Source organism: Apus apus, chromosome 1 (genome assembly GCF_020740795.1).
Source record: "Apus apus isolate bApuApu2 chromosome 1, bApuApu2.pri.cur, whole genome shotgun sequence".
NCBI lineage: Eukaryota > Metazoa > Chordata > Aves > Apodiformes > Apodidae > Apus > Apus apus.
This window is the reverse complement of record NC_067282.1, coordinates 142033198-142057504: the sequence shown is the minus strand read 5'-3', so window position 1 is coordinate 142057504 and position 24307 is coordinate 142033198. Positions and strand designations below refer to the sequence as shown.

At 43.3% G+C, this 24307-nt stretch overlaps 4 protein-coding genes across 21 annotated transcripts in view; 2 read left to right on the top strand and 2 right to left on the bottom strand.

Annotated features, from left to right (window-relative positions):
- Positions 1–4823, top strand: part of WNK1 (WNK lysine deficient protein kinase 1) — a 105662-nt gene extending 100839 nt beyond the window's left edge. For all 11 annotated transcript variants that reach the window (XM_051633405.1, XM_051633413.1, XM_051633398.1 and 8 more), the window contains 2 exons: positions 1365–1552; positions 1859–4823. In XM_051633405.1, coding sequence (XP_051489365.1) covers positions 1365–1552; positions 1859–2173 — 503 coding nt within the window. In that variant the 3' untranslated portion in view covers positions 2174–4823. The remainder of the gene's footprint in view (positions 1–1364; positions 1553–1858) is intronic.
- NINJ2 (ninjurin 2) overlaps positions 1–24307 on the bottom strand; it is a 303752-nt gene that overhangs the window by 178752 nt on the left and 100693 nt on the right. The window lies entirely within an intron of this gene.
- On the bottom strand, positions 6677–23112 carry RAD52 (RAD52 homolog, DNA repair protein). 5 transcript variants are annotated; one of them, XM_051633528.1, is made up of 12 exons: positions 22981–23112; positions 15223–15296; positions 14065–14166; positions 13414–13507; positions 11655–11722; positions 11275–11393; positions 11110–11185; positions 9503–9699; positions 9165–9307; positions 8444–8524; positions 7485–7727; positions 6677–7209 (listed from the first exon to the last, which is right to left on the bottom strand). In XM_051633528.1, exons 2-12 carry the CDS (start codon positions 15292–15294, stop codon positions 7154–7156), a joined length of 1251 nt encoding a protein of 416 aa, XP_051489488.1. In that variant the 5' UTR covers positions 15295–15296; positions 22981–23112; the 3' UTR covers positions 6677–7153. The 5 variants fall into 5 exon arrangements, with proteins under 5 accessions (XP_051489488.1, XP_051489496.1, XP_051489471.1 ...); XM_051633536.1 differs by lacking the exon at positions 22981–23112 and adding an exon at positions 21959–22256; XM_051633511.1 differs by lacking the exon at positions 22981–23112 and having other exon boundaries at positions 15223–15475.
- ERC1 (ELKS/RAB6-interacting/CAST family member 1) overlaps positions 23438–24307 on the top strand; it is a 291365-nt gene continuing 290495 nt past the window's right edge. For 3 of the 4 annotated variants that reach the window (XM_051633488.1, XM_051633479.1, XM_051633498.1), the window contains exon 1: positions 23438–23480. The gene's annotated coding sequence lies outside the window, so the exon portion shown is untranslated. Of the gene's footprint in view, positions 23481–23588; positions 23642–24307 lie in introns of those variants that run through there. The other variant, XM_051633469.1, reaches the window with a different exon arrangement.

The window sequence follows — 24307 nt, the reverse complement described above, 5'->3', positions numbered from 1 at the left end:
TGTTCCATATCTAATCGGTTTTCTTCAGAAATGTCTGCCATGAATTCAGGTTTTCTTTGATTTCCCAGTTGCAGCATTTGGAGTGAGCGAGTAGAAATGTTTGAGAAACTTGGTTTGAGAACCAAATAAGTGAGGATGTGTGCAAGGAGTGCTGGTTTTAGCACTGCAGTGGCCACATACTTATTTTATTGTTTGGTTTTGTACTAAATGGATTTGAAAAATTGAGATTCATTCTGCCTTTACTGTGTCCTTCAGAAAAAGACTGCCTTTGCAGTTAATGGTCCCTTCCATATCTGTACATGAGGATACTTGGCAATGCTGCTGGGAATTGAGGATACTTCATAACGCACCATTTCTTTGATTCCTGTTATGAGGTCTGCCTTTGAAAAACTTAAATTTGAGTGCAGTTGTTAGTTTATGAATGTGAAGGGGACAGTGAGACCATCCAAAACAAAGCTTCTAGATTTATTTATTTTTTTTCTACAGAACAATGTTCAGCAAGCTTTCTAGCAGAACCAAAGCCTGGTATTTATATGAAGGTTTTCTGTGTTCTTGCAATCAGCTTAAAGAATAGAAAAACTTGTCAAAGCAAATCTGAAGAACTACTCTTGTTTCCGCCTTCCTTAAGCTGTGTTAGGTGTTTACATTCAAAATGCTTGTTCTTCTGATATAGGAAATCTGAATATAATGGCAAATAAGGGTTTTCAGAGGCAAAAAGCAAAAATTTAATGCAGTGCAGACTTCCCCTGCTGATCCTGGCTGTTTGGTGGATGAAGACAGTCCCATCTGGTTATCCTCAAAAACTTAAGTATGGCAGCTATTGGAACCAACAGTTGTTGTTTCTTACTGTGCCTTTTTTGTGTGATCTGGGTGAATTTTTCTCTTTGTTTTACAAGGTGGAGATAATTTGCTACAGAGCAGCTGGCAATGCTGATTGTACTGCTCCTTATTCAGCATCCAGCATTGTCCAAGGTGGAACTGACTTGTGTCAACAGTGGTTGCTGCTAATTGAAAGATGTAGGATCAGAGAAAGATGTGACCGTACTGTCATTTGGTGCTGAAATCTAATCTCCTTTTTCCTCTACAAAGACCTGTAGGCTGCTACCATTCCTCTCATAAGATGACTACTTGCAGCACTTCTCGAAAAGTAAACATGTCTATGAAATACTGTTAATCTGAGGAAAATGCCTGTAGGAGTCCTTGTAGTTCCCACTTCAGTGTGTCCCGGGATCAAAACGTAGCATTAATCTGCATGGCACTTTTAACTGGCTCTCTATTGATGTACCCATTACCACAATTATTGCATTTACTAGAGAATGATGGTCTTTAACCTAAGTTTTGATCCCTGTTTCTTGTATTTGTAGGGACCAGCAGCACTAACATAGTCGGGGCTACAGTGAACAGCCAAGCACCCCAGTCTCAGCCTACTGCTATTGCCTCAAGCCGGAAAGGGACTTTCACAGATGACCTGCACCAGCTGGTAGATAACTGGGCCCGAGATGCCATGAATCTGTCTGGCAAGAAAGTTGGCAAAGGGCATAGCAACTATGAGGTAAGGTGTAATCCGTGAATATTTGTGGTAAGAAACAGGGCCATTGCTATCTCATTAGGGAGTCAAACACAGCTAGAGTACAGTTGCTATGTAACTTGGACTCTAGAAAACTCTAGAAAACCGTTGGCTATGTTTTTTACATGCAGGATTGTATTGCCTGCTATGAAAGGGGAAAAGATAACTAAAGAGGAGGGCTGTGGCCTGTTCTGGTAAACATCCATTGGGAATGGCTTGTAAGCCAAGAGGTGAAACTGTGGCTTCTAAGCACACTTGTGTAACTTTCCTTGGGGGCTGGTTTTCTTTCAGGGCCCTGGAATGGCAAGAAAGTTCTCGGCACCAGGTCAGCTCTGTATCTCTATGACATCTTCCCTGGGTGCTACGCCCATCTCTGCAGCATCAGCTACCTCTTTAGGTCCCTTCACAAAGGCTATGTGCCCTCCGCAGCAGTACGGTTACCCAGCAGCGTCGTTCGCCGCTCCGTGGAGTGGGACGGGTGGCCCAGCACAGCCACCGCTCGGTCAGTTCCAGCCCGTAGGTGCCACATCTTTGCAGAGCTTCAACATCAGCAATTTGCAGAAATCTATCAGCAACCCTCCAGGCTCCAACCTGCGGACCACTTAGCTGTGCTCGGAGACCATGCTGGCTGGACCTCGGGACAGGACATGGGGAGGGAGATGGGGCCCTGTACCAACTACTAGTGCTGCAATGAGCTGGTAGCTTGCCAGACTGAGAATGAATTTCTCTTTTCCAACCATTGCTGTCAACTCTCTGTAGAGGGAGTTTCCCCACACACTTTCAAGGGGGAGGAGGATGATCAGCATCCTTATGATGGGACAGTGCTTTTGACCGATTTGTTCTGCCCTTGTTATGGAATGAGGGCTGTGAAGAGAAGTCACGGGGTCAGTTAATGCAGTCTTGCTGTAATATTTTTCTCTGGTTTGAGGCTGAATCCAAACATGTTGAGGTGGGAGAGCTGAATCCTAGCATGAGGCCTTAGCATGCTTCTCATCTCCCCCTGAAGAACCAACATCAGGAGAAAAGCTGTCCAAATCCCCCTCCTCTCCCTCTCTCTCCCCAGTCAACTGTGTCTGGCTCCGAAATGATGGGGCACAAATGGACTTGCAGTGCAGCCCGTGCTTGATAGGTCATTACTGCTTTAAGTAAGATATTAACAGCTTTGACTGCAGCATTAGAGCAATTTAAATTGTTTAAAAATTTTTAAAAGTTCCCTGCGGACATGTACTTACCATCAGTTTTGATGTGGAAACACTGTGATATATAAATGTTGTTGGACAACAGTAGTTTAAAAATGAGTGGAATATAGAGGGTTAAAAAAGTTAAACAGAAAAAAAATGGGAAAAAAAGCTAGCTATATCCTTATACTTATTGGAGACACTTTAACTTTTTCCTTTGTATTTTCATTGTATTAGATAAATAAATGTGAATGTAAAATTGTATAAATTAATGTACTTGAATACTTGTCTGTTCTCCCAGTATGCTTGCTGGATATTTTAGTGCCTTGGACTTCTATTGCTTCTGCAGTTAGCATTGTCTTCCCAGCAGACCTCCAGGTGGACAGAGGGCAAGTTCAGAGAAGGCTGGGTTGTTTGTACCTCAGTGACTGGGATACTGAAGTTTATTTAGGGATACCGTCACTGTCTGGAGTAGGTGTATGGAGGGGGAAGTCCTTGAGGCAGAGGGTTGGAACAGTGTTCTGTGTGTTGGGGAAACTTGTCCAGATGGGCAGATTTGAAGTTGCTGGTGTGACAAGGGCCAGGTGGGGGTGGGACGGTGGGTTGTGGGTGAAGCTAAAATGAGACTAACCAATATTGTCTATGGAGGCAGGAGGTCTGGATCAGAAATGGAGAGAGGATGGGGAGAACATGTATCTTTGGGAAAGGCCCAACTTAAGATGCGGTTTGACTCCACCTGCGAAGTGGTAAAGATTTTTGGTCAGGATGTGACTTGAGGGAGAGGTGCCATTGCTCGTTGGCATGGGCTTGTCTGCTGGGATTGCTTTTCTTACCTTTCTTTTGTTTGAGTTTGGTTTTTTTTGATAATTCTTTTTTTTCTTTTTTTTTTTTTTGGTAAAATCCATTTAAGCCAGGAATAAACTGTCCTGGTGCAACGTCCATTGCCGGCAATGGATGTACTTGAAACAGCCGGCATCAAGAAGCTTCCTTTGTCTGTCTTGGAGGATTTACAATTTTGTTGATTCTAACAAATTTCAAGCTGGTACCAGGACTGTAACTGTCACCTCTTAGTAACTGTACTGTACCTTCTGCTTTGGTCATTCTCCCTTTCTGTATTTAAAAAAATACTGGTTTCCTCTTCAAAGTAAAAATAATACCAGCCAGTATTTATGTAGTGCTGCAAAAAGCTGTGAAGGACGAGAGTGCTGCTTCCCAGTACCTGGGAGTAGCTCACTGGTACCAGTCCTGGAAGCTGGTGCATCCCAGAGTTGTTACTTGCCTGAATTTTTTTTCCTAGGAGCGCTATTCCCCCGTGGAGCCTTAACAGGGAGTTTTGCTGTCTGCAGACGTTCTCACTCTTTGGAAAAAGAAACACGCAAGATCCATTCCTTTCCTGTCAAGATTTTGATGCAGTTTTGGCAGCAAGGGCAGGCACAGGCTGGAGGTGAACACCTGAGGGTGAGAGTTTAGTTGGCAGGTGGCTGGGTTCAGAGCTCCTGAGGTCTGGGGGTTTGTTCTTAGTAACTGAAGGGCAGAGTAGAGCTACAGAATGGGAGAGGAGGCTCGTGGTATGCATGTGGTGGAAGAGGGGGAGAAAGCAGGGGGCCCTGCACCCAAAGTGAAACAGGGAACCTCTGCTCTTGTCCAAAGGGATGCAGAGAGGTTTCCTGAACATGCCTGGTGCAAGGGGAGAGGCTCTGGCAACAGGAGCAGTGACAAACCTGGGGCAGTAATCAAACAAGGGGAATATTTGTGACAGGGGAACCAGTCAGCTGGATGCAGCACGTGGTTATTTAATTTTGATCCAATAAGTTTGAGGTCATTTTTTCACTTAATGTTATGCAAGAACTGGTTTTATTTACCATTGATTTCCCCCTCCCCTCCTCCTGTGGATGAATAACTGAAGTCTAGAGGAATAAACTAATGCTACTGAACTGTTAAATTATTTTGTTTAATATTACACTTTGAGTATCTTTTTCCACATAAAATCTGTTTCTGAATTACAAGCGTTTTCTTTACATTATTTAACAATGTACACTGTAAAAAATGAAAAAAAAAATAAAATGAATTGAAACTTTGGGCTTCCCTGGCCGTAGTTAGTTGTATGTTTTGCACTAAACCCAGGCACTGCGCTTCCTGTATGATTGCGCTTTGTGCTGCAATTTGTTACCTTTGTAGAATATTTAATGAAGTCATTCAAATAAACCAAACCTGCTTTTGTTGAGCTGTGGGTTTTCTTGTTAAACTGCAGGTTCCAACCTCTTTGGGCTCTTTCTGGAGTGATTTAACTGTTAACCCAATTGATCAGTTTATCACAGGGAAGTACAAGAAACCCATTTTAATGCAGCCCTTAACTTCTCAAAAGCAGTGATCAGTACTGAGCCTTTGGCCTTTTGGTAGAATAGTCTGAACCAAGGTACTATAAAGAATAATTCAGAGTGGATCTTCTTTGAGAGGAGGGGCTTGAAAGGAAGGGGAGGGAGAAGCTGTGAAGGATGACGTAGAAGCAGTAAGATTGCTTTTATTGCTGAGCCTGTCAAGTTAACAGGTAGCAGGGAAACAGGCTGAGCTGTGACAGTCCAGAACTTGGTGGCTGTCCCTGCTTGAAGCACAGGTGGAGCTTCACTGGCTGTGGTTCTGTGCTTCCTTTTGGCAGTGAAGCTCTAGCAAGGTGTGTCACAAGGACTGGGCCAGCCCAGTCCCAGAAGGGATCTGCTCTTTTCCCGTTGGGTCCCATGGCCTCCTTTCCGCAGGGGGGAAGGGAGCAGGGGTATAGATGCAAACTTTGGGATGGAATTCCTATTATACAACAGTGTGTGTGGTAGTAGAAGAGTGTAACTACAGGGCCATTCTCAAATAGCTGTAGACTTACCAGGAATTATTTGGTATTTCTAAACACTAATTGCTGCTGCATTTCTTTCCATTTTAAGAACAGCTTCTGTTATGAGTCACGCTGTGCACAGCCTTAAAGGGGAAAAAAAGTTCCAAGTACAAGTTTTACTGCCCTTTTCAAAGGGACCAATCCTGAGAGGTAGACTCTGCATGCAGGCATGGCTATGCCTGGACTGTTTCCATAGGAAAACTGGTGCAGCTGTGTTTATATGAGACTTCTAATTTTTTTGTTGTAAAGGTTTAGACCAGCTTTGAATACAGGAATTCTGGATGTCTGCACATTCCCTTCCTAGCAGGTTTCAACAGCAAGTGCATGACTCAAATGTGTGGTATGTATCCCTTCCCTGAGCTGTTCTGAGGGTAGCACTGATTTGAGAGAGAAACTAGTATGGTGAAATGTGAAACTATTTTCAAGATATCATCTGTAACAGTTAATTAGAATTTGTCCTGTCTTTCCTTACTGAAGTCAGTCCTTGTTCTTTATCCTGTTGAGGATGTAAGTGGGTCTTCTAAGGAAGGAGGACTGATTAAGGTAAAGTAGCAGAAACAGGAATCAATGCCAAATACTTCAGTGTATTTCTATTCAATGTATTTCTATTTAGACAGCTTTAACAGACTTGAGCAGTGATGGGAAAGCACAGGAACAAGGTCCTGTTTCAAATCTGACATTGATTTGAGGGTTGGACTAATCAAAGAGTTAGTGTAAATTTTCCTGGTAAAAGATTTTAACTCTCAGTACTGCAGTATCATCCTCCTTGTCTCCAGCACTGCACTTATGAAAAACATTACTGTATCCAGTTTGAAATACTGCTTAAAAAGTCTTCCATTGACCTTCTTACTGAAGGAAACAGCTGTTGCTTTGCTCTAGCCTTTAAAACCCACTTGAAGCTTTCTGTTGCTCATCCTAAAGAAAATGCAAACCATGGTGTTGTCTCTCCTTCTTACTTCTTGTTACTTGCCAGTGTGTTCACTTCTTTGACGTTTTTAAACAGGAGTTTTAATAGCTTGAAGGGCACAGAGGCATGAACAGCTACAAGAGTGGTGTGTATTTTATGTTTATTTTTATACTGAAAAGGGTTGAAAGCTTATTTAAAAACAAAAGTGCAGCTCTCATTCATTTTACAGTGGATCCAAGCAAACCCTGTCGGAGGTGCTACAGGTAACTCCTCAGCAGTGGTCCCAGCGTGCTCCTGCCCCTGAGCTGCCCTGTTGCACAGGCACAGCTGAACCTGCTGCTGCATGAAATGACATTTAATGTCAGCTTGTCATGCAGCCACAAGCCTAATGCTGCAGGAGCACCAGTGATGGCTGGTTTATAGAAAAAGACATCTGGAACATGTAATGACCTAAAAGTACATTAAGTCCTTACTGGCCGTATTAAACTCCTCTGTGTTGCTTCACCATTGTGTACAGGAAAATCCACTAATGCATTAGGCTTCCTCACATAATTTGGAACAGCCAACTGCATTCTGCTGATGTAATCCAGTATGGAGGTAATCGGGTATCACCAGGTGTCTTACGTAGGTTCTAGCCTCCTTTTCTTCAAGCTTTGACTTCTGCAGGGGCTGTGTTCTGCCAAACAGGGAGATGGTGAGAAATTGAAGTTTCTTAAAGCTTTTTTTTTTATTTCTAAAAGTGCTTCTCAATTCTTTTTCTAGCTCTTCCTTGAAAGGACAGTTGGATGGAAATACCAGCTAGTTCTCGTAACCCACTATCATGCTATCTGCAGCCAAGTCCAAGAAAAGAGCAGAGTTTATCCCATTCCAATTTACTAGTCTAACAGTGTTGCTTTCAAAGCCAAGGACCACTGTTAAGGCAGAACTCAAGTCATTTTTGGTAGCACATACCTGGGGTATGCTGGTTGGCATGACTGCTGGTGCTCACAAAGGTAGCAGGTGGCTGCAGCTGTGCAAATCTAGCAGAAGCTTTGTGGTGATTCATTCTGTGAGGTGTCCTGGTACGAGTAGTTATTTGATGATGTCCATGGGATGTTTCACGTGTCTGGTGTTCTGCTGCTAAGTCTGCCATTTTGTGACCCGTTATCTTAAGATCGGTGCTCTCCAAGGAAATGTCCCAAAGTTCAGGATCATCTACAATGAGTGAAAAGGTGATTGAACTAAAGATGACAGTACTGCACTACAGGAATTACAGTAACTCCAGGACCAGACCACTCTTGAAGTGGTGGCCACTACAAAATTGAAACTGGAAAACGGCCTTTGTGTCAGTGCAGGGCAGGGAAATGGTACCACCGCTGTGCTCTAGACTTGACCAATCTCCAGGAACTGTGGCGTGTGACCCAAATCATAGAATCCTAGGGGTTGGAAGGGACCTCGAAAGATCATCTAGTCCAACCCCCCCGCCAGAGCAGGGTCACCTAGAGTACATCACACAGGAAGGTGTCCAGGCGGGTTTTGAATGTCTCCAGAGAAGGAGACTCCACAACCTCTCTGGGCAGCCTGTTCCAGTGCTCTGTCACTCTCACAGTAAAGAAGTTTTTTCTGATATAGCCATGGTTATGTTAAGGCAGCCCCTCACCCCCATATATGTTCTGTTTCTGTGCAATATCCCTTGAGGAAAAGGGTTTACTGAAGATGTATGACAACTCCCTGCTGGAAAAGCATGGTGTGCAACCCCACATGATGGGCATCATTTCCTTGCCATTCAAGCAAGGCTTGTATTATCAAGATCAGACTCATACTCACACTTCTGTTACTCCAACCTCTTCAGACCTTTTTTCTTTACACTGTACTCTTCAGAGTTGATTTAAATGCTTTAATAATTTAATACTCATCACTTTTTGACTGACCTGCAAAGAACTCCTCTTCTATTGCTGGCTCCTGCTGTACTGCTGCTGGAGTGCTGTGCTTTACAGGAGGATCAGATGTTGCTGGACAGAGGTAACACAAGAAGAGACTAATATTAGATATATAGAAGAACCCTTTTGCTCCTTCTTAACAGAGCATGAGTCTGAAATTATAAACAGCAGCTGCCACCAGGCACCTTCTCTTTTTTTCTAGAGCTAGTTCTGTTTTGGTAGCAGGATGTGGAATGGGAAGATTCTGTACCTGATGATGGCTGACAAGACCAACTGCAGTACTTTAAAATGGTTTTTAGCCTCTTTACCCCAAGTTCCTGCTTACCACACAGCTGATCAGACTTCCCCAGGACTAAAGAGCAACATATTAGTAGCCAAGGCAGTGTCTGTTTGCCTGCAGCCCCCTCAGTGAAGTGCTGCAGCCTCAGCTCAAGTGAAGCATGTTGATGGTGCTGACATCAGCTGCTCTGCTGCATGAAGCTTTAGGACGATTGGAAAGTTTCAGTTTTAATGATGCAGTTTTAGAGCTAACATTCCTACCACCTTGAGAACATGGGAGGAAAAGCCTGGTGATCCTCCTTCCTTTGGCCTCCAAGGTGTGTTGATAGTACAGTACAAAAGCAAATGAAACTGATTGGGCTCCTGTACTGAGGGTAACACATGCCTGCCAGCAGCTGTCATTAAACTGACCATTTTAAATGCCAAGCCTTACCCTGTTTGCTGCTAGGAGTAACAACTGGAACCTGATTCTTTTTCTCCATCTGCTCCCGGAACTGTTGCTGTAGCTGCTTTTGTCGCAGTTTCCGCTGGTAAGTGGCATCACACTCCACAGCTGAGGGGTCTGTACTTCTGCCCCTCCCCATCAGCAAGCACAAAGTTAAGCAGGATTTCAGCAATGACATTTTATGAAGAGAAAAATGCATAAAGAAATAACACCAAGGAAATTCCACTGAACTAGCACTTTATGGCATCTTCCCAATTGGGCTGTGTGTTTTAAGAACAGTAACTTCTAACAAAGCTTATAAAAGAAATGTATAATAGCAGTCTCACCTGGAACTATTTGGCTGTTTCTGATCTACTGTCCCTACAGCAGCCTCTGTCTGACCAGGCTTACAAGTAGATGTCGTCTCACAATGCTGTCTCCCTCCTGTGTTCTGCCTGTCCACACAGCTATTGTATCTGGCTTTCTCTATTTCAGGCTCATAGTCCTGTCTTTTAGCTGTGATCAAATCTAACTCGGGAGGTATCTGGTAAAGTAAAAAAGAAAACATAATCAGATATTTATCAAGTTCATGAAACATGCACAGGCTTTTTCCATATAGTACTGTTGAAAAATGTAGTTTATTTTCTCGAAGTGGAATAGTAAGTCAAGAAACCGAAATGCATTTTCAGATAAAAACATTCAGTTAGTTAATCATTGAATTGATGCAGAATTTCACAGCCTCTCAGACAGTCCCACAAAATTAGTGTTGCCAGTTCCTTTTTCACATTTGTATGACAGGGTATGGCAAAGCTTGACTCAGCTCTGCAGTCATGAGGTCACTGAGGAAGGTACAACACCCTCTTTTTATTAAAGATGGGATGGTTTGGTTCTGTGATTTTTACAAATTCATGGCAATGCTACCTTGACTTGGTGAGGTGTCACTTTGGATCAGCTCCTACAGGAGGCCATGCTAGCTAGACAGAACCACCTCACAGCTCTAGGCTGGCCAGCAGGGTTTGGTAAACCCTAGTATGATGAAGGCAACTGTACTATGAAATTCCATGGATCTGCAGTTGTAAAAGGTTTGCTTTTTTCTCAATGAGCAAGGTAGGTTACCACCTAGAAGCCTGCTGCCCCCAACTGGTACACATCAGGAGCTAACAAGATTAATGTTGGTTACTGAAGTGCAGCCTCAGTGATGGCGAGGACAACATTCATACCACAAAAACTGCTCTGTTACCTCACAGCATACTTGTAAATTGTGACAGTTCTGAAAGAATGAAGGTAAGGCTTGTTTGTCACTGATGATGTGCATCATAATTTCTTGTCTCTCTCTAGACCAAAGACCTCCACAAAAGGTGTTTTTCCATGGTGGTGGTTACCTCAGAAGGTTCACTGTTTGACTATTGCTTCACAAGTAAAAATAACTGCAAACTGACTGCTAAGGAGAAAAGGAGTCAGAAAAGCAAAGCGAGATCTAACGTGGCTTCTTAATGTTCAGTAAGGATAAGAACCATATTATGGCAAGGAAAGTAAGTGCTCAGGTACACATCAGTTGTAGATGCCAGTTTGTCATACCTTCAAGAACCACAGCTTGCCAGTAGTATTATATCCTGTGGTAACATTTAACCTGCTGTGAACACAAATGTATGCACTGCTGGCACTGAACAGAGAGACCGAGACAAACATGGCCACAAATGTCACATGAGATCTGGAGCAGGATACTGCTTCTTCACCACAGTAATCTTGCCTACTGCAAGAAGTAAAAATGTAGAGTATTTTTGGTAAAATACGAACGCTTCACAAAAACTAGCAGGCAAAGGGAATTGGTTTTTTAGCCAGAAACATTCAGGGATGAGATGCACTCATGTCATTATTTATCATATTTTTAGTATGAAGGACGAAGAGCAGCAGACATCTAGCAGTGCCTGCTCTAACAGCCCATGTACTGCACCTGACGTGGAAGCTTATTCACGGCTCGCAGGTAGTCTTTGTCTAGGATGCAGTTCCCAAGAGCATTCCCAAAGCACCTGAGAAATAAGAGCGCTCACTGTGACTGAAAATAACACTTAATTCTCAACTAACTTCTAAAAATCTAAAACTACTGATCTTCACTTACTTGAGCGCCCTCTTCAGTCCATCTGTTACTGCCTCCTTTCTTGCCTTTTCTAGGGACAAGGCCTTAGACTTTAGGCCTTCACTGACTCCATACCCCACATCTTCATGGTATGACCCATCCTGCAGTAAAGTTTTAGAAATAGTTAAGTATAAGGGAATTTCTGCACATACAGCACTTCTTGTTAGATGCTGTGCTTTTCTAGGCCTGATTGCTTGCCCTTAGCTGATTATTCTATAGCAAGGTCAGTGTTTTGGACACCACTAGGTTCTCTGGTACAGTAGAGTACTTGAGAACCACAGTATGACCCATGGATGAACTGTCATTCACAGCTTCAGGAAACTGATCAACTATAGACAAGGTAAACAGAAAAATCCACTTACCTTAAGCTGAACCTTCACAAATGCACAGACCCCCACATAGAACCTGCCATTGTTGAGATCAACGAAGTCTAAGGGAGGGAAAAGTAAGATCCTAAATAATACAAAAGACTTCTGATCCACATTTAGATCTTACTTTGTCCTTTTAAGACATTCATAAAATCTGTAATATCCTTGATGAATGTGCCCAAGATATGGTATAATCTTCTATAAAATAGAGCATGACTTACAAAATATTTACTGTAGTTTGAGAATTGTGACTTGCATATATGCTCTAGGCATATTATGTGATACTTTCTGGTTATTCCTGGTTGTACCTACCAAACACTCACACTCTGCTGCTACATGTATAAACTTAAAACATATGAAAGAAGGAAGAGCTGTAAAGGTTATTTTTCATTCTGTTACAAATCCTAAATTTTCACAGTGTAGCAATTTTTTTCAGCTGGAAGGAAAAGATTCTAAGTATCAGTTTATAAAAACATCAGTGGAAAAGAAACTGTGATCTAGAAAAGGAATTTATTTCCTATTATGTACTAGAAGTTTGCAAAATTTTGCACAAGGTTTTGTCCAGTACGGCACTTGAAGAGCTTAACAGGTTGCAATACAACTCTCAGTCCAGAATCTCTTCTAGATTATTTTACACCAAAAGCAATGCTATCTAATATACATAGGGCACTCTATTTAGCAGTCTTGCAAGTCTGATAGAAACATGACAGTCTGTAAGAAAATGCTTTTACATTCAAGCAATTGAACTTTGGGGGTCCAAAAGTTCATCTGTTCTCATCTGGTCCATTTGTTCAGCTGTTCTGTGAATCTACTGGAGATGAAAGCCCTTGTTCTACCCAGGAATTTAAAATAAAACACAGAATCCTTTGTCTCTCAATTGCTAAGGAACTACTTGTTACAGCATTATTTGAAAAAGATAACTTCAAGGGATGTCAGCCCTTTCTTGACTAGAAAGGGGGAAAAAAAAAAAAAGTGGTACAGAATACATGGAAACCCATGATGTTACTTGTTTTATGCCTAGAATTTATCAGCCTGAGGTTAGAAAAGACTTCTGAAGGCAGGAGGGGAGAGGAAGGATGCACATTTACACAGGTATGTTGAGCTACTTCAGCGAGTCTTCAGTTTAAGCATAGCAGATCTGCAAGAAAAGGAAATACCCTTCTCGTAGGTACTATTTCAGCTATCAAGATGGAAGAAGCTTGATCTTGAAGATCACCTCAATACTGTTTTCTAGGAGAATAATTTTTCCAAAGCTTTCTACTCTAAAAATCTCAAAAACTAGTTATTGGCTAGAAGAGGAACCTGCAGAAAAAGATGGGTCCCAAAGATAAGGGGAATATTAACAGAGAACGTTAATTTGTTAGAATATAAAAATTTCAGTTAAGTATGAAAGTTGTCTCAGGGCTGCTGGGTGTTAAATAGTTGAATTTTAATTACTCTTCACTGACTGTTACCATAGAGATCAGAAAACTTTATTAGAACAGCTGAAGAACAATCGTAAGCACACTTAAAATAATTACTATGGCATGTTCCAGTGCAAGACCTGAAAAGAAAACAAGCTCCGTTATTATTAATCTTCTCTCATTCTTACCAAATGCTAAGTAAGACACTTGGAAATTCCACATGCCTCTCCCCAGTTCTTTGAAATGATCAAGTTCTAGGATACATACCCTGGTCCTTATCTGAGAGACTTTTCCTTCAGGACCCCAAAGTGAAACAAGAGGAAAGACTACCTTATCTTCAAGATACTTACCAACATTCTGCTGAGTGACTGAATGAGCCCAGCCATTGAAGCCAAACATCTCATTGGCCAGACTGATTACCTTGTGACCCTCAATGTAACAGACCTGAAAGGAAAAAACATCCATATAAATACAGACATGCATGCTTTGTTTTAAAGCAGAATTACACACATCATCTTACACTAAGGAAACCCAGCTAAGTTCCAGGTTCAGATAACATGAGTAGAAGGCTGACATTGCAGCTTTGCACCCTCTTTCAGCAACTGTGACGGGGGCTTAATATGACAAATGTGACTTAATCAAGGGAAGGCAGAGCTAGGAGGCACTGAAGAGGGTAAAATGCAGCCAACGATATGTAATTCCAGTTCTGGGAAAAAATAAGAGAAATGTCTCAATGTTCCAGAAGCAGACAAGTATTTCCTTGTCAAGGATGAAGCACAGGAAAGCCAGTCTTTTTTTAAAATGTATAAAGAAAACTGTGGCTCAGTAAAAGCCAGAATTCATGCTATACTGGCTTTGCTTTCATATCTGCAGATTAAACTACTAGTGGGAAATTAACAATTTTTAAATTTATTTTTTTAAAAAGATTATCGTAACTTTTTTTTACTCCAGTTTTCCTGGAAAAAAAATGAGCTGTAATGTCTATGGATGTTTGTTCATACCTTTTGTCCTCCTCCAGCCTGGCGACTGCTGATATATTCTGGACCCAGCCTCTGACGAAGAGCATGCTGGATTGCTTGATATTCACTTGCTGTGTATTGATACTTAACAAAAAAAAAGGTAAGTTCAATCTTCTCAATCTTCTCACTCTCCCTATTTTAGCTGCCCCCCCTTCTCCTAATATCACATCTTTATCCCATTTTCCCATGTACAGTCCTTCCAAGAGGTGTATCATCCGTTTTTAGAATTGGGATGTAACAGACAACACTTCAGGGGGTACGTGTGCATTATGTTTGTGCATTGTCTTGTTTTTTTTTTCCTCTTACTCTTTAAGTATATGTGTACAAGCATTAAGTTTTGAGCTGTAGCAATTCTTTTTCATTTTTCATAAATACCACTTACATGAGAAGAACTGAGATGACCCAGGCCTACTAGTATCCTACTGAAAGCATAATGCAGTCATAATCCTTGTGAAGGTTGCCAGGAAGACAACCTTAAGCTTGTATTTTACCTCTCAAAAATAAAATGTAGTATCTCTGTGACCAACAAGAAAAGTGTATTTTAAAATTCCAAGCAAAGTGAAGTATAAACTTATTCTACCACAATATGCCATCAGGGCAGGGAACATGGCAGTTCAGGCAAGCAGTTGAAACAGGAGTTCCTTGAGGAGTGTTCAGCAAATCTCCCTCACATGGGGAAGGTCCTTTGGATAATTCCAGCATCACTGGAAGCCTAAAGTGTTGTAACTTTTGCTCCTTGTCTTAGCAGAAATGCAATTACAATCAGTAAAAGTTAGAGAAGCCTAAATGCACATTTAAGAATTCAAGCACTAAAAAGCCTGTAGCAGTTCTGAACTAGTACTTATAATTTATGTAAGAATGATCCAGGCCATCTGGGAATCAGACTAAAATGAGCCCTATTTTAAAGGAATAAAATTTAAAACCTTTTGTGAAGAATACAGAGCAATTTATTATAACTCAAGGCATGCCAAGGCTATAATGGAGTAAAATGTAATGTATAATCAGGTACAACCTAGCTAGGATAATGGATATGACTTCAACCTTTCTGTATCCAACTTTAAAATTAATAAATATGCAGAGCAGATTCCCAGAAGTACAAGCATAAAACTTCTATTTCTCTTTCAGGCAAAAGGAACTGACCTGTCCGAAACAAGCAACTGAATTGCTATTGCTGCAACTGTTGCTGCTGATGTTGCTTTCGCTTTCAGGCATCCCTAAAGATAAAACACAAACACAGAAGATAACAGAACAGTCTGTATGAAGACATGCCACAAAGCTGTTGAAGTCCACTGCCCAGCCAGTATAACAGTATCCTAGACTAGATGTGTTGAACATTACAATAACATTATACTTCTCAGTCCACGGAACTGCTGCAGCACCAGTTAGAAATTTGTTTTGTGATGTTTTTTCAAAACAGTTGAAATTTTTCTTCTTAAATAAATTATACTATATGGCTAGTTTCATCCTAGAAGCAGACACTGTTCTGGTCTTCCACCCACATAACCAGTAAGGGTGAGCCTAAATTACACTATATGAAAACAGTGAAACAATTATTTTATTTAAAGAATAAATGAATTACTCTTGCTAGCAAAAGACCCAAAACAAAACCAAAACAAAAAACTCCAACATCAACAGCATCTGGATCCTGCATAAGGTCAGAGACTTGAACAAAAAATCAATCATATCTCAAGTCCTTATTTTAAATACTACACTGGTAACAAATTATATTTTTCCCCCCTTTTACGTAAAAGGGAATGCATTGTACCATTGTAGGTAAAGAAATACAAATAAATCAGTCTCTCAGATTCTTCAGCGCTGTCTTTCTTGATCACTTGAAATATCCATTAATACTTTGATAAAAAGCAGAGGCAAGTTTCTAAAATCTTACTTGTCTATACCCTGACTCGTCAGTCTGTATTTCTGATGATAATTGTTTTGACTGTAGTTAACACTGTCTTGTGTAATGATGGTATAATATAAATCATGCAGAGTTGAAAAACCTACAGAACCTGTAAGAATGTTAAGAAGTTGTACCGATAATTCAGTAGATGGCAGCCTTTTCCAAGCCAGTATCCAACAACTACCCAGTACTGCTTTACCACTCCACCCTGCTGCTGGAGAACTGGCCTTGCTTACACAGCAGGCGTGACAAGGAGCTGCAGCAGCACTTCTGTGCGGCCCCACAGAGGCAGTATTTTATTTGCATAAATGCTGAGTACAATTGGTAGTAGTCTATCACTAAGACTTTTGTACATGATGCAAAGATAAGACAAATCAACATATATGAGACAGCTGGAGATGTCAAGACAGTTGAGAAAATCTAAACTCCCCAGCAGACAGTGTTAGTTGACAGTCAGTCAGAACCTGGCTAATATTATGTTTTTCTAGCATTACTCCAGATTGAGCACTTTTTAAAACCAGTTGTTCTTCCAGTCACTAAACAGGGAAGCCAAAGTTGACTTAAAACTTGGCACACAATTTTCAGAAAACGGATACTAGTTGTTTCATTGGTAATTATGCTTGGTGTAGCTAAGATTCTCCTTAATTTTGCTCGGCCAAAAGCTGTACAATGGTACAGCGTTTATACATTTGAATGCATTTCAATCAAAAGTTTCCTGCAAGTTGTGGCAAATACATCTGGTTTTGGATGAGAACATTTAAAATAAGTATTTCTAGGAGATATACTTGTGATTTAAGCAAGCTATTGCCCCTGTTAAGCAGAGTCTATTGTAGCAAGGGAGACAATTAGAACAAAATAGTACCTGTCGTGAGTGGCAGAAGGAATCGCTTTGAACCGTATTACATGTTTTCCCCCCACTCTAAGCAGTCTAAATCAGACCTTATCAAACCCTTGGGAAAAAGCCATGCACAAAATGTGTGCATTTGCCTACATAGTCCTATTATCAGTTTTGTCACAAATCTTTATGTACAATAGCTAGGAAGCATTTTGAAGCAAAATTGCTTTAGCTGAAACCAGTATTAAGTCCTTTAAGTTTGTTTGTTGTGTTTTTTGGTTTTTTTTATGGTGTGCTCCATTGTCAGGCTAAATTCTCTAAAGAGATATGCCTTTAATGAAGCTCTGAACAAGATGTGGGAATTGAGTCTGAATGAGAACAAGAAGTACAGAATCCTGCTGAAGACAGCATAACATCACACAGTTCTAATCCAACAGATCAGATGCCACTAGAGAATACTAACAAGATACTTCTTTGGAATGAACAGTTTAAAAACATCTCAGTAGTTTGTATTCAAATTATGTATTACTGTACAGCTTGTGTGAAGGAGACATATGATGTCAGTTCAGTTTCAGGCTTTGCCTGTAGGAACAGTTTGCTTCAGCTGTGAGCGTGGTTTAAAACAAACATTGTATTAGACCAATGTGGTGGTTTTGTTCCCATCTGGTGAACTGCAGCACAGCAAAGCCTTCTGTCTAAAAGCAGTTGTCAGAGCATTTAAAAGTGAGAGAACTTCAATTTCAAAATTATTTGAGTATGAGTTTGGAAGGAAGAAAAGTTAATTCTTCAAATGTAGTTATAAATCTACCTCAACACCAGAGCTGGGAGCTAGGGAAGGCAAGGCACTTTAATTCCTCAATAGAATATTGTTTTGTCACCCTCCCTCTCCTAACATTGTAACTCGCATGAAAGGAAGACTAGAAAAATGTGAGTCATCTCTGGAAGGAAACAGGAGGTCTGGTTTCCTGGGTTATGAAAAAGACTGAGATACTCAGCCTCAGTCTTTGTTGCTCAACTCACAAAAGACAAAGGCAGGGACTGGGACAAGAATGCTTTGCCTACTGTAGGAGTTCACAATTGAGACCATCTAAGGAACCAGAAGGTACACAAGTTCATGAAATGCATCTGCAGGTCCTGAGGGAACTGGTGGGTGAAGTTGCTAAGCTAGTATCCATATTTGAGAAGTCATGGCAGTCCGGTGAAGTTCCCACTGACTGGAAAATGGGAAATACAGCCCTCATTTTCAAAAAGGGAAAAAAAGAAGACTCAGGAAACTACAGGCAGTCAGCTTCACCTCTGTGCCCAGCAGACATGAGCTGACAATGTGTGCTTGCAGCCTAGAAAGCCAACTGTATCCCTGGGCTGCATCAAAAGAACAGTGGCCACCAGGTCAAGGGAGGTGATTTTCCCCTTCTACTCCACTCTCATGAGACCCCACCTGGGATAATGTGCCCAGTTCTGGAGTCCCCAATACAAAAAGAACAAGGAGCTCCTGGAGCAAGTCCAGAAGAGGGCCACAAAAATGACCAGAGGGCTGGAGCACCTCTCCTGTGAAGACAGACTGAGAGAGGTGAGGGTTGTTCAGCCCAGAGAAGGCTTCAGGGAGATGTTACAGCCACTTTCCAGTGGTGGGTGGCCTACAGGAATCCTGGGGAGGGGCATGTACTTTTAAGCTGAAAGAGGGTCGATATTAGGAACAAATTCTTTCCTGTGAGGGTGGTGAGACACTGGAACAGGTTGCCCGGAGGGGCTGTGGATGCCTGCTCCCTGGAAGTGTTCAAGGCCAGGATGGATGGGGCTTTGAGCAACCTGGTCTAGTGAGAGGTGTCCCTGCTCACACAGTGGGATTGGAACTAGAAACCTTAATACTGAAGCAGATAACAAGCTATTGATGAGAGTACAAAGGAGCCTCAAATACCTTCTGGTGTTATAAAAGCTGTTTTTTCAAACCCTCTTGAAAGGCTAAAAATTCAAGTTCAAATACACTTGCTCTGCATGCAGGATGATTAAAGCAGTTTATCATCAGTTTAAAGACACCTAGCAATTATATCTAATTTTCAACACTCTAGAAGTAGGTATTCATTTGTATGGTGGTAGTGAACTGACCAGCTGCTGATAAAAATCTGGGAGTGTACACATTTCCATGTGGGAAATGAACCAATTTGCTGGAACAGAATTTAATCTGAATTTAATCTGTTCAAGAATAATTACTGTTATAGGTTATGGCAGCAACACATTCACCTTCATGAAAGTATGGACATAACTTCTAATTTTCTAAATTAACACATCCTCACACACCTTTCTACCTTGCTGTCCACTACCACAAAAAAAAATAAAAAACTGTCCTAAATCACCTCTTTTCCTATCAGTTCCGTCCTGACAAACCAGGTTTTTGAACTATTCACTGTGCCTTAATCCCACGCTAGGAGTGTCAGTTCCCAATTCTCTTCACATGTCAAGTAGGAGCAGGCAGGTTTTGCATCACTTTGAAATAGTTTGCATACCATGAATTGTGTAAGTACCACAACTTTTGAAACCCTCAGCTAGAACAGGCTGTCTCAAGAAATTAATTATAGCATCACACAATCTGTAAGATATGACTTTAACTCTTCTATAGGGCTTTTTATTCAACCTCATCATTCACTATATGGTAAGTTTCCTTCACAGTGAAGCATTAGTTTGCTGAGCAAAACCCTTAAACATTCTTTTAACTAATGCAATTCTATTGAGCCCATCAAGAGCAAATAGCTGTGCATGTAGCAACAAGTGATTTAGCAAGCACTAAAATAATACCACATATTAAAACCAAAGAAGGTTCATACTGCTCCAACACAAAAAAATAAATAAATAATTCAAAACCTGTGTATTTCTGTGGAGTATTCTCTCCTCTGGGAACTTGAAAAATGTAAGTTGATTAACCTGTTATGTAAAGGTTGCTTTACCCAACACAGAGCTGAGGTGTACTTATTTTAAGTATAACATGTCCCTGATCAAGGCAGGCCTGTGCTATACCACAGTTTAAAACCAGTGGAAAACTGATTACAAAATTGCTGTGGGAAAATTGCATACAATACAACTCTTCAGTTTTGCCTTCTGATCATGTCAAGGCAATCAACCTTGATGGCTTGAGAAAAGTGAGCTTATGTTCTGTTAACTTCAGTAGAAGAAAAAGATGTTCAGTGTTTTTTTAGGTTAATCAATGAAATGCACAGGTAAATCATGAGACTGGATGTCTACTGTAGACTAAAGGTGGCCCCTGATGCTTGCCAAAACCATATTGAAGCAGCTTATTCATATTGATTGAGGCCACATTCTGTAGTAAAACCACCCCAGCAAGAGAATAAAAAAGCAGTATCTAGAAAGTTTGGGCTGTCTGCAGTAGCTTAAATATATTTGCTTTCAAGGGATACAATTTTTTCTTTATTACAGCACATTTCAGATTTGACAGACCATCAAACCCTCCTACTTGTTGAAGTGGAATCTACATCCATGGCTCCAAAAGCAGAAGTTAACCCTCAGACTGATCAAGCAGTACCATGCTTACTTTTGGTATGTGTCGGATGATGATACCCTCCCTGTGCAAACCAGAAAACACTAATGCTGGTTATGCTTTTTACTGATTAACATTTTAATGAACACAGTGTAAAGGTCTTTTCTTCCTACCTGTACACAAGCTTAGCAGAATAACATAGTGCATCTGTGGGGGAGTGTTCCTTTTTAGAATGAACACATCCAATACCTGAACTGAAGCCTATCAGCTCAGCTCCTGCATTTTTGCAATGCAGGGTAAGAAACATCTCCTTACTCATTACACTGAGTTTCCTGTCATAACAGCTTTATACACTTATCACAAAACCATCCAACATTTGTCTGTTGAAAGTAGTTTCAGGACCCTACTTCCCGAGCAATTACAAATCCAATTTCTGTCTAAATTGGTTAGTTTCATCCATGTGTTGCTATGTTTTATACTTCATATTTTTCAATTTTTTCTGGCTCCACCTCCAAACATGTTCGTAATAGCAATGCTACAGTAAATTACTTCCTCTCCTACACCATTTTGTTCAGCGTTTCAAAACTCAACACCCACTGTCTCTTTTGCCTTACAACGGGTCCACAAAGTTTCACTAGATAAAATACATCAATAACACCTTAGGAAGCAGATAATTCAAAACAATTCTAAATTTGAAATACATTTGCGTTCTAAGATGATAAATCCTACTTAATTTCTTGCATTACTTAATTTCTTTGCACTACTCCAATTCTGTACAGAAAATGTTTCATTAAAAGGATTAACCAGTACTCCATCACAAATAATATTTCAATTATGTTATTTAAAAAAAACCACCCTGTAAGAATAAACAATGAGCTAGGTTTGTATAAAGAGGTGCTCTCGTTGATTACACCAAGTGGTAGAACTGAAGGAAAAGAGAAACAAATTGTTTGGCATACGACCTCTTTTCCAGGTGTGAACCAGGTAAGACCTCAGTTACAAAATGAAAAAGGAACAATCCATTCTTGAACAAGTAGTTTCACATTTCTAAAGACTGGGTAGAAAAAAGAGCTTGTTCTGGAGACCAGACCTGGCAGAAATATTACTCAAATATCGTAAATTATTTATGTGGGTACTTCTTCCTAAAAGCCTGTCAGATTGATTTATAACCACATCATTTATGTATAAGCCACTTTAGTCAATGCTAGGAAAAGAGAGCAGGCTTCTTAACTCAAGAGTAATGGTTTGGGACTTAAAGAGAAAAGCAGCCTGTCCAGTTGTGCTTTGCCAAATGCAATTACTAGACAAGACATTAATCCAGGCTTGAATCTAAAACATCTGAACTCTGTAAGAGCTGTGTGGATCTGTCAAACTGCAGATCACAAAAAACATGGTGATTGCAGGCACAGATGACACTTCTGGCAGCAAGACCATATTAAGCTGACACACTAATTAACTTACCACAAAAAGTCTAAAGCTCTCAAGCTCTCTGTTTTGATCCAGGTTGATACTGTGTATTTTTATATATAAAGTAATTTATGTGGACAAGTCTGTATCTATTTTCATCTTTCAGCTTTCTTAGTCAGCAAAGTAGAGTATCTGTTTTTTGGGATACTTTAGGCTGGACAGATAGATCATAACATGCACTTACCTGCACTATGTTACTCTTCAGAAATTAATTTAAAGTGAATTCTGTGCTTCTATAGTTGAAAAGGAAGTTCAGGACCTGTTTGTACGTCAGCTGTTATAATTGTGAGAGATCTGAATTATTGTATTTATTGCAAAAATATATTGATTTAAATAGCGATCGTTGATATGTCAATCACTAACAGTGTCGTTCCTTGTGTAGTATTACAGATCTGTCTAAGTCACTACAATCTCTCACTTCAGTGTCCCCTCGGCATAATGGATAAGGATGTCAAGGTTGTTTTTGGCAATTTACACCCTGAAATCACGCACCAAAAAATTGAACTCGGAAGATGTCTGAGCAGGTTATTTGCTCTGTCTGTCTAGAGGAAGGCAGACAGTTACAGACTCTGCAGATATTCAGACTCAGCTGTAGCAAGCTGGAAGTCTTCTGGGAAACGATAATTTATGGAATCATAGAATCGTTTTGGGCTTTAAGATCATCAAGTGCAATTGTTAACCTAACATGGCCAAGTCCACCACTAAACCATGTCCCTGAGCACCACATCCACACATCTTCTAAATACTTCCAGGGATGGTGACTCCACCACTGCCCTGGGCAGCCCGTTCCAGTGCCTGGCAACCCATGCGGTGAAGCAGTTTTTCCTAGTATCCAATTTAAACGTCCCCTGCCTCAGCCTGAGGCAACTTCCTCTTCCTCTATCTCCCGGGAGAAGGGGAAAACCGGAGTCTACCCAAGAGAAGCGTGCCTAGGTAGCGGCGGGGTCGAGCCGGCCAGCTCTGGCGATGCCCTTGCGGGAATCCCACGGGCCGAGAGGCAGGATTTCTACCCGGAGGGCAGCGCTGCCTCCACAGGCCCCAGCGCCTGGCGCTCGCTCGGCCGCAGCGCCGGGGCCAGAGGGCCTGAGCCCCACCGCTCGGGGGCTGGGGACGGGCCCCAGGCGGGGCAGCGCCCGCGGGCCCGGCGGTCTGACGCACCCAGGGCCTTCCCCGGCGCCGCTGGGGACGCGCCCGCCGATCGCTCACCGGGTGGGTCCCTGGGAGAAGGGCAGCCTCCCGCCCCGCCGGCCCTGCCGCAGCGCCCGCGCCGAGGGGGCCGCCTCCGTCCCGCGGCAGGAGTGCGCGGCTCCCGCCCGGGGACGGCAGCAGCAGCGGGAAGGGCGGCCGGGGCAGCCGCTACGGCAGGCGGGAGGAACCAAACTTCCCGCGCTCGGCGGGGACGCAGGCTCCGGAGTTTGCCGAAGGGCGGGGCCGGGGCGGGAGGGGCGGGGCCGGGGTGGGAGGGGCGGGGCAAGCCGGGCCCGTGGGCGCGCGCGGTGGGCGGGGGCGCTCGCGCGGCCGTGGCGGGGGCGGGGCTTGCGTGTCTCGCGGCGGCGGGGGAGGCGGGAGGGAGGGGTCGGGGCGGCGCGCGGGAGAGGAGGGGAGGGCGGCGGGCGCGGAGCCGACCCGACCCGGCCGGGGCGCCCCGGCACCCCTCCCGCTGCCGCTGCCGCTGCCGCGCCCCCGCCCCGCCGGCTGACGGGCAGGTGAGGGGCCTGGCTTGGTGCGGGGGCTCGGGGCGGGTTAGCGCCGCTGACCGGCCGCTGGGGGGAGCCCGGGGCGGGGCGGGGCCTGCGGGAGCCGGTAGCGGCGGGGCGAGGGCTGCGGCGGCGGCGGCGGGGCCTGTCGCCGGGGAGCTGCCGCTCAGGTGGGTGCGGGTCCGGCGGCGGCCCGCGCGGTGTGGCGTGGCCGGCCGGCCGGAGAGAGGGAGCGCCCGGGCGCGGCCGGGGGAGGCGGCCGGGGGGGCGCGGGGCCTCGCGGCTGCCGGGCCCCGCACACGCTGTCACGGCCCGCGGGCTGGGCGGCGGCAGCGCTCCCGCCGCCCCGCGCCCGGCCCGGCCCGGCCCGGCCCGGGGGGACCGCGGCGGGGACCGCGGCGGGGACGGCCGCATCAGCCTCCCCGCCGTCTCGCGGGCGGCGGGCGGGCCCGCGTCCTGCCGGGCATGGCTCGTGGCGGCGGAGCGCCGGGGCGGGCGGGGTGCGGGGTGCGGGTTCGCCTCGCGCGGGAGTGGGTCCTTCGTGCTCTTCCCGTGCCTTTCTTTTTATTTTTTTTTTTTCCGCCTCTACTTGTTTAGCCTGTCCTTGGGAAGCGCACGCTTTTGTTGTCTCGGGCACGTCGTCTGGGGGTGATGGTCACCGGTGCCGTGTCTGCCCAGACCTTGCGGTGCGGAGGGGGTTTTATTCTTTCCCTGAGAGCGTCGGGTGGTCACATTTCATTAATTTTATTACGTCTACTACAAAGTAAGCGTCAGCTGACACGAAGCCTTTTTTTCTGGCTCTGCTGCCATCCTGAAGCCTGTGTCAGGAACTGCTG

What these genes read in the sequence shown, in the direction of transcription:
- RAD52 (XM_051633511.1), bottom strand. Translation starts at nt 15,417, where the DNA reads ATGTTCAACACATCTAGTCTAGGATACTGTTATACTGGCTGGGCAGTG. An exon ending in CAGTTGCTTGTTTCGGACAG is followed by an intron (nt 14,167 to 15,222) that starts GTCAGTTCCTTT and finishes TTTTTTGTTAAG; the next exon opens with TATCAATACACAGCAAGTGA. An exon ending in AAACAGCCAAATAGTTCCAG is followed by an intron (nt 9,308 to 9,502) that starts GTGAGACTGCTA and finishes GCTGATGGGGAG; the next exon opens with GGGCAGAAGTACAGACCCCT.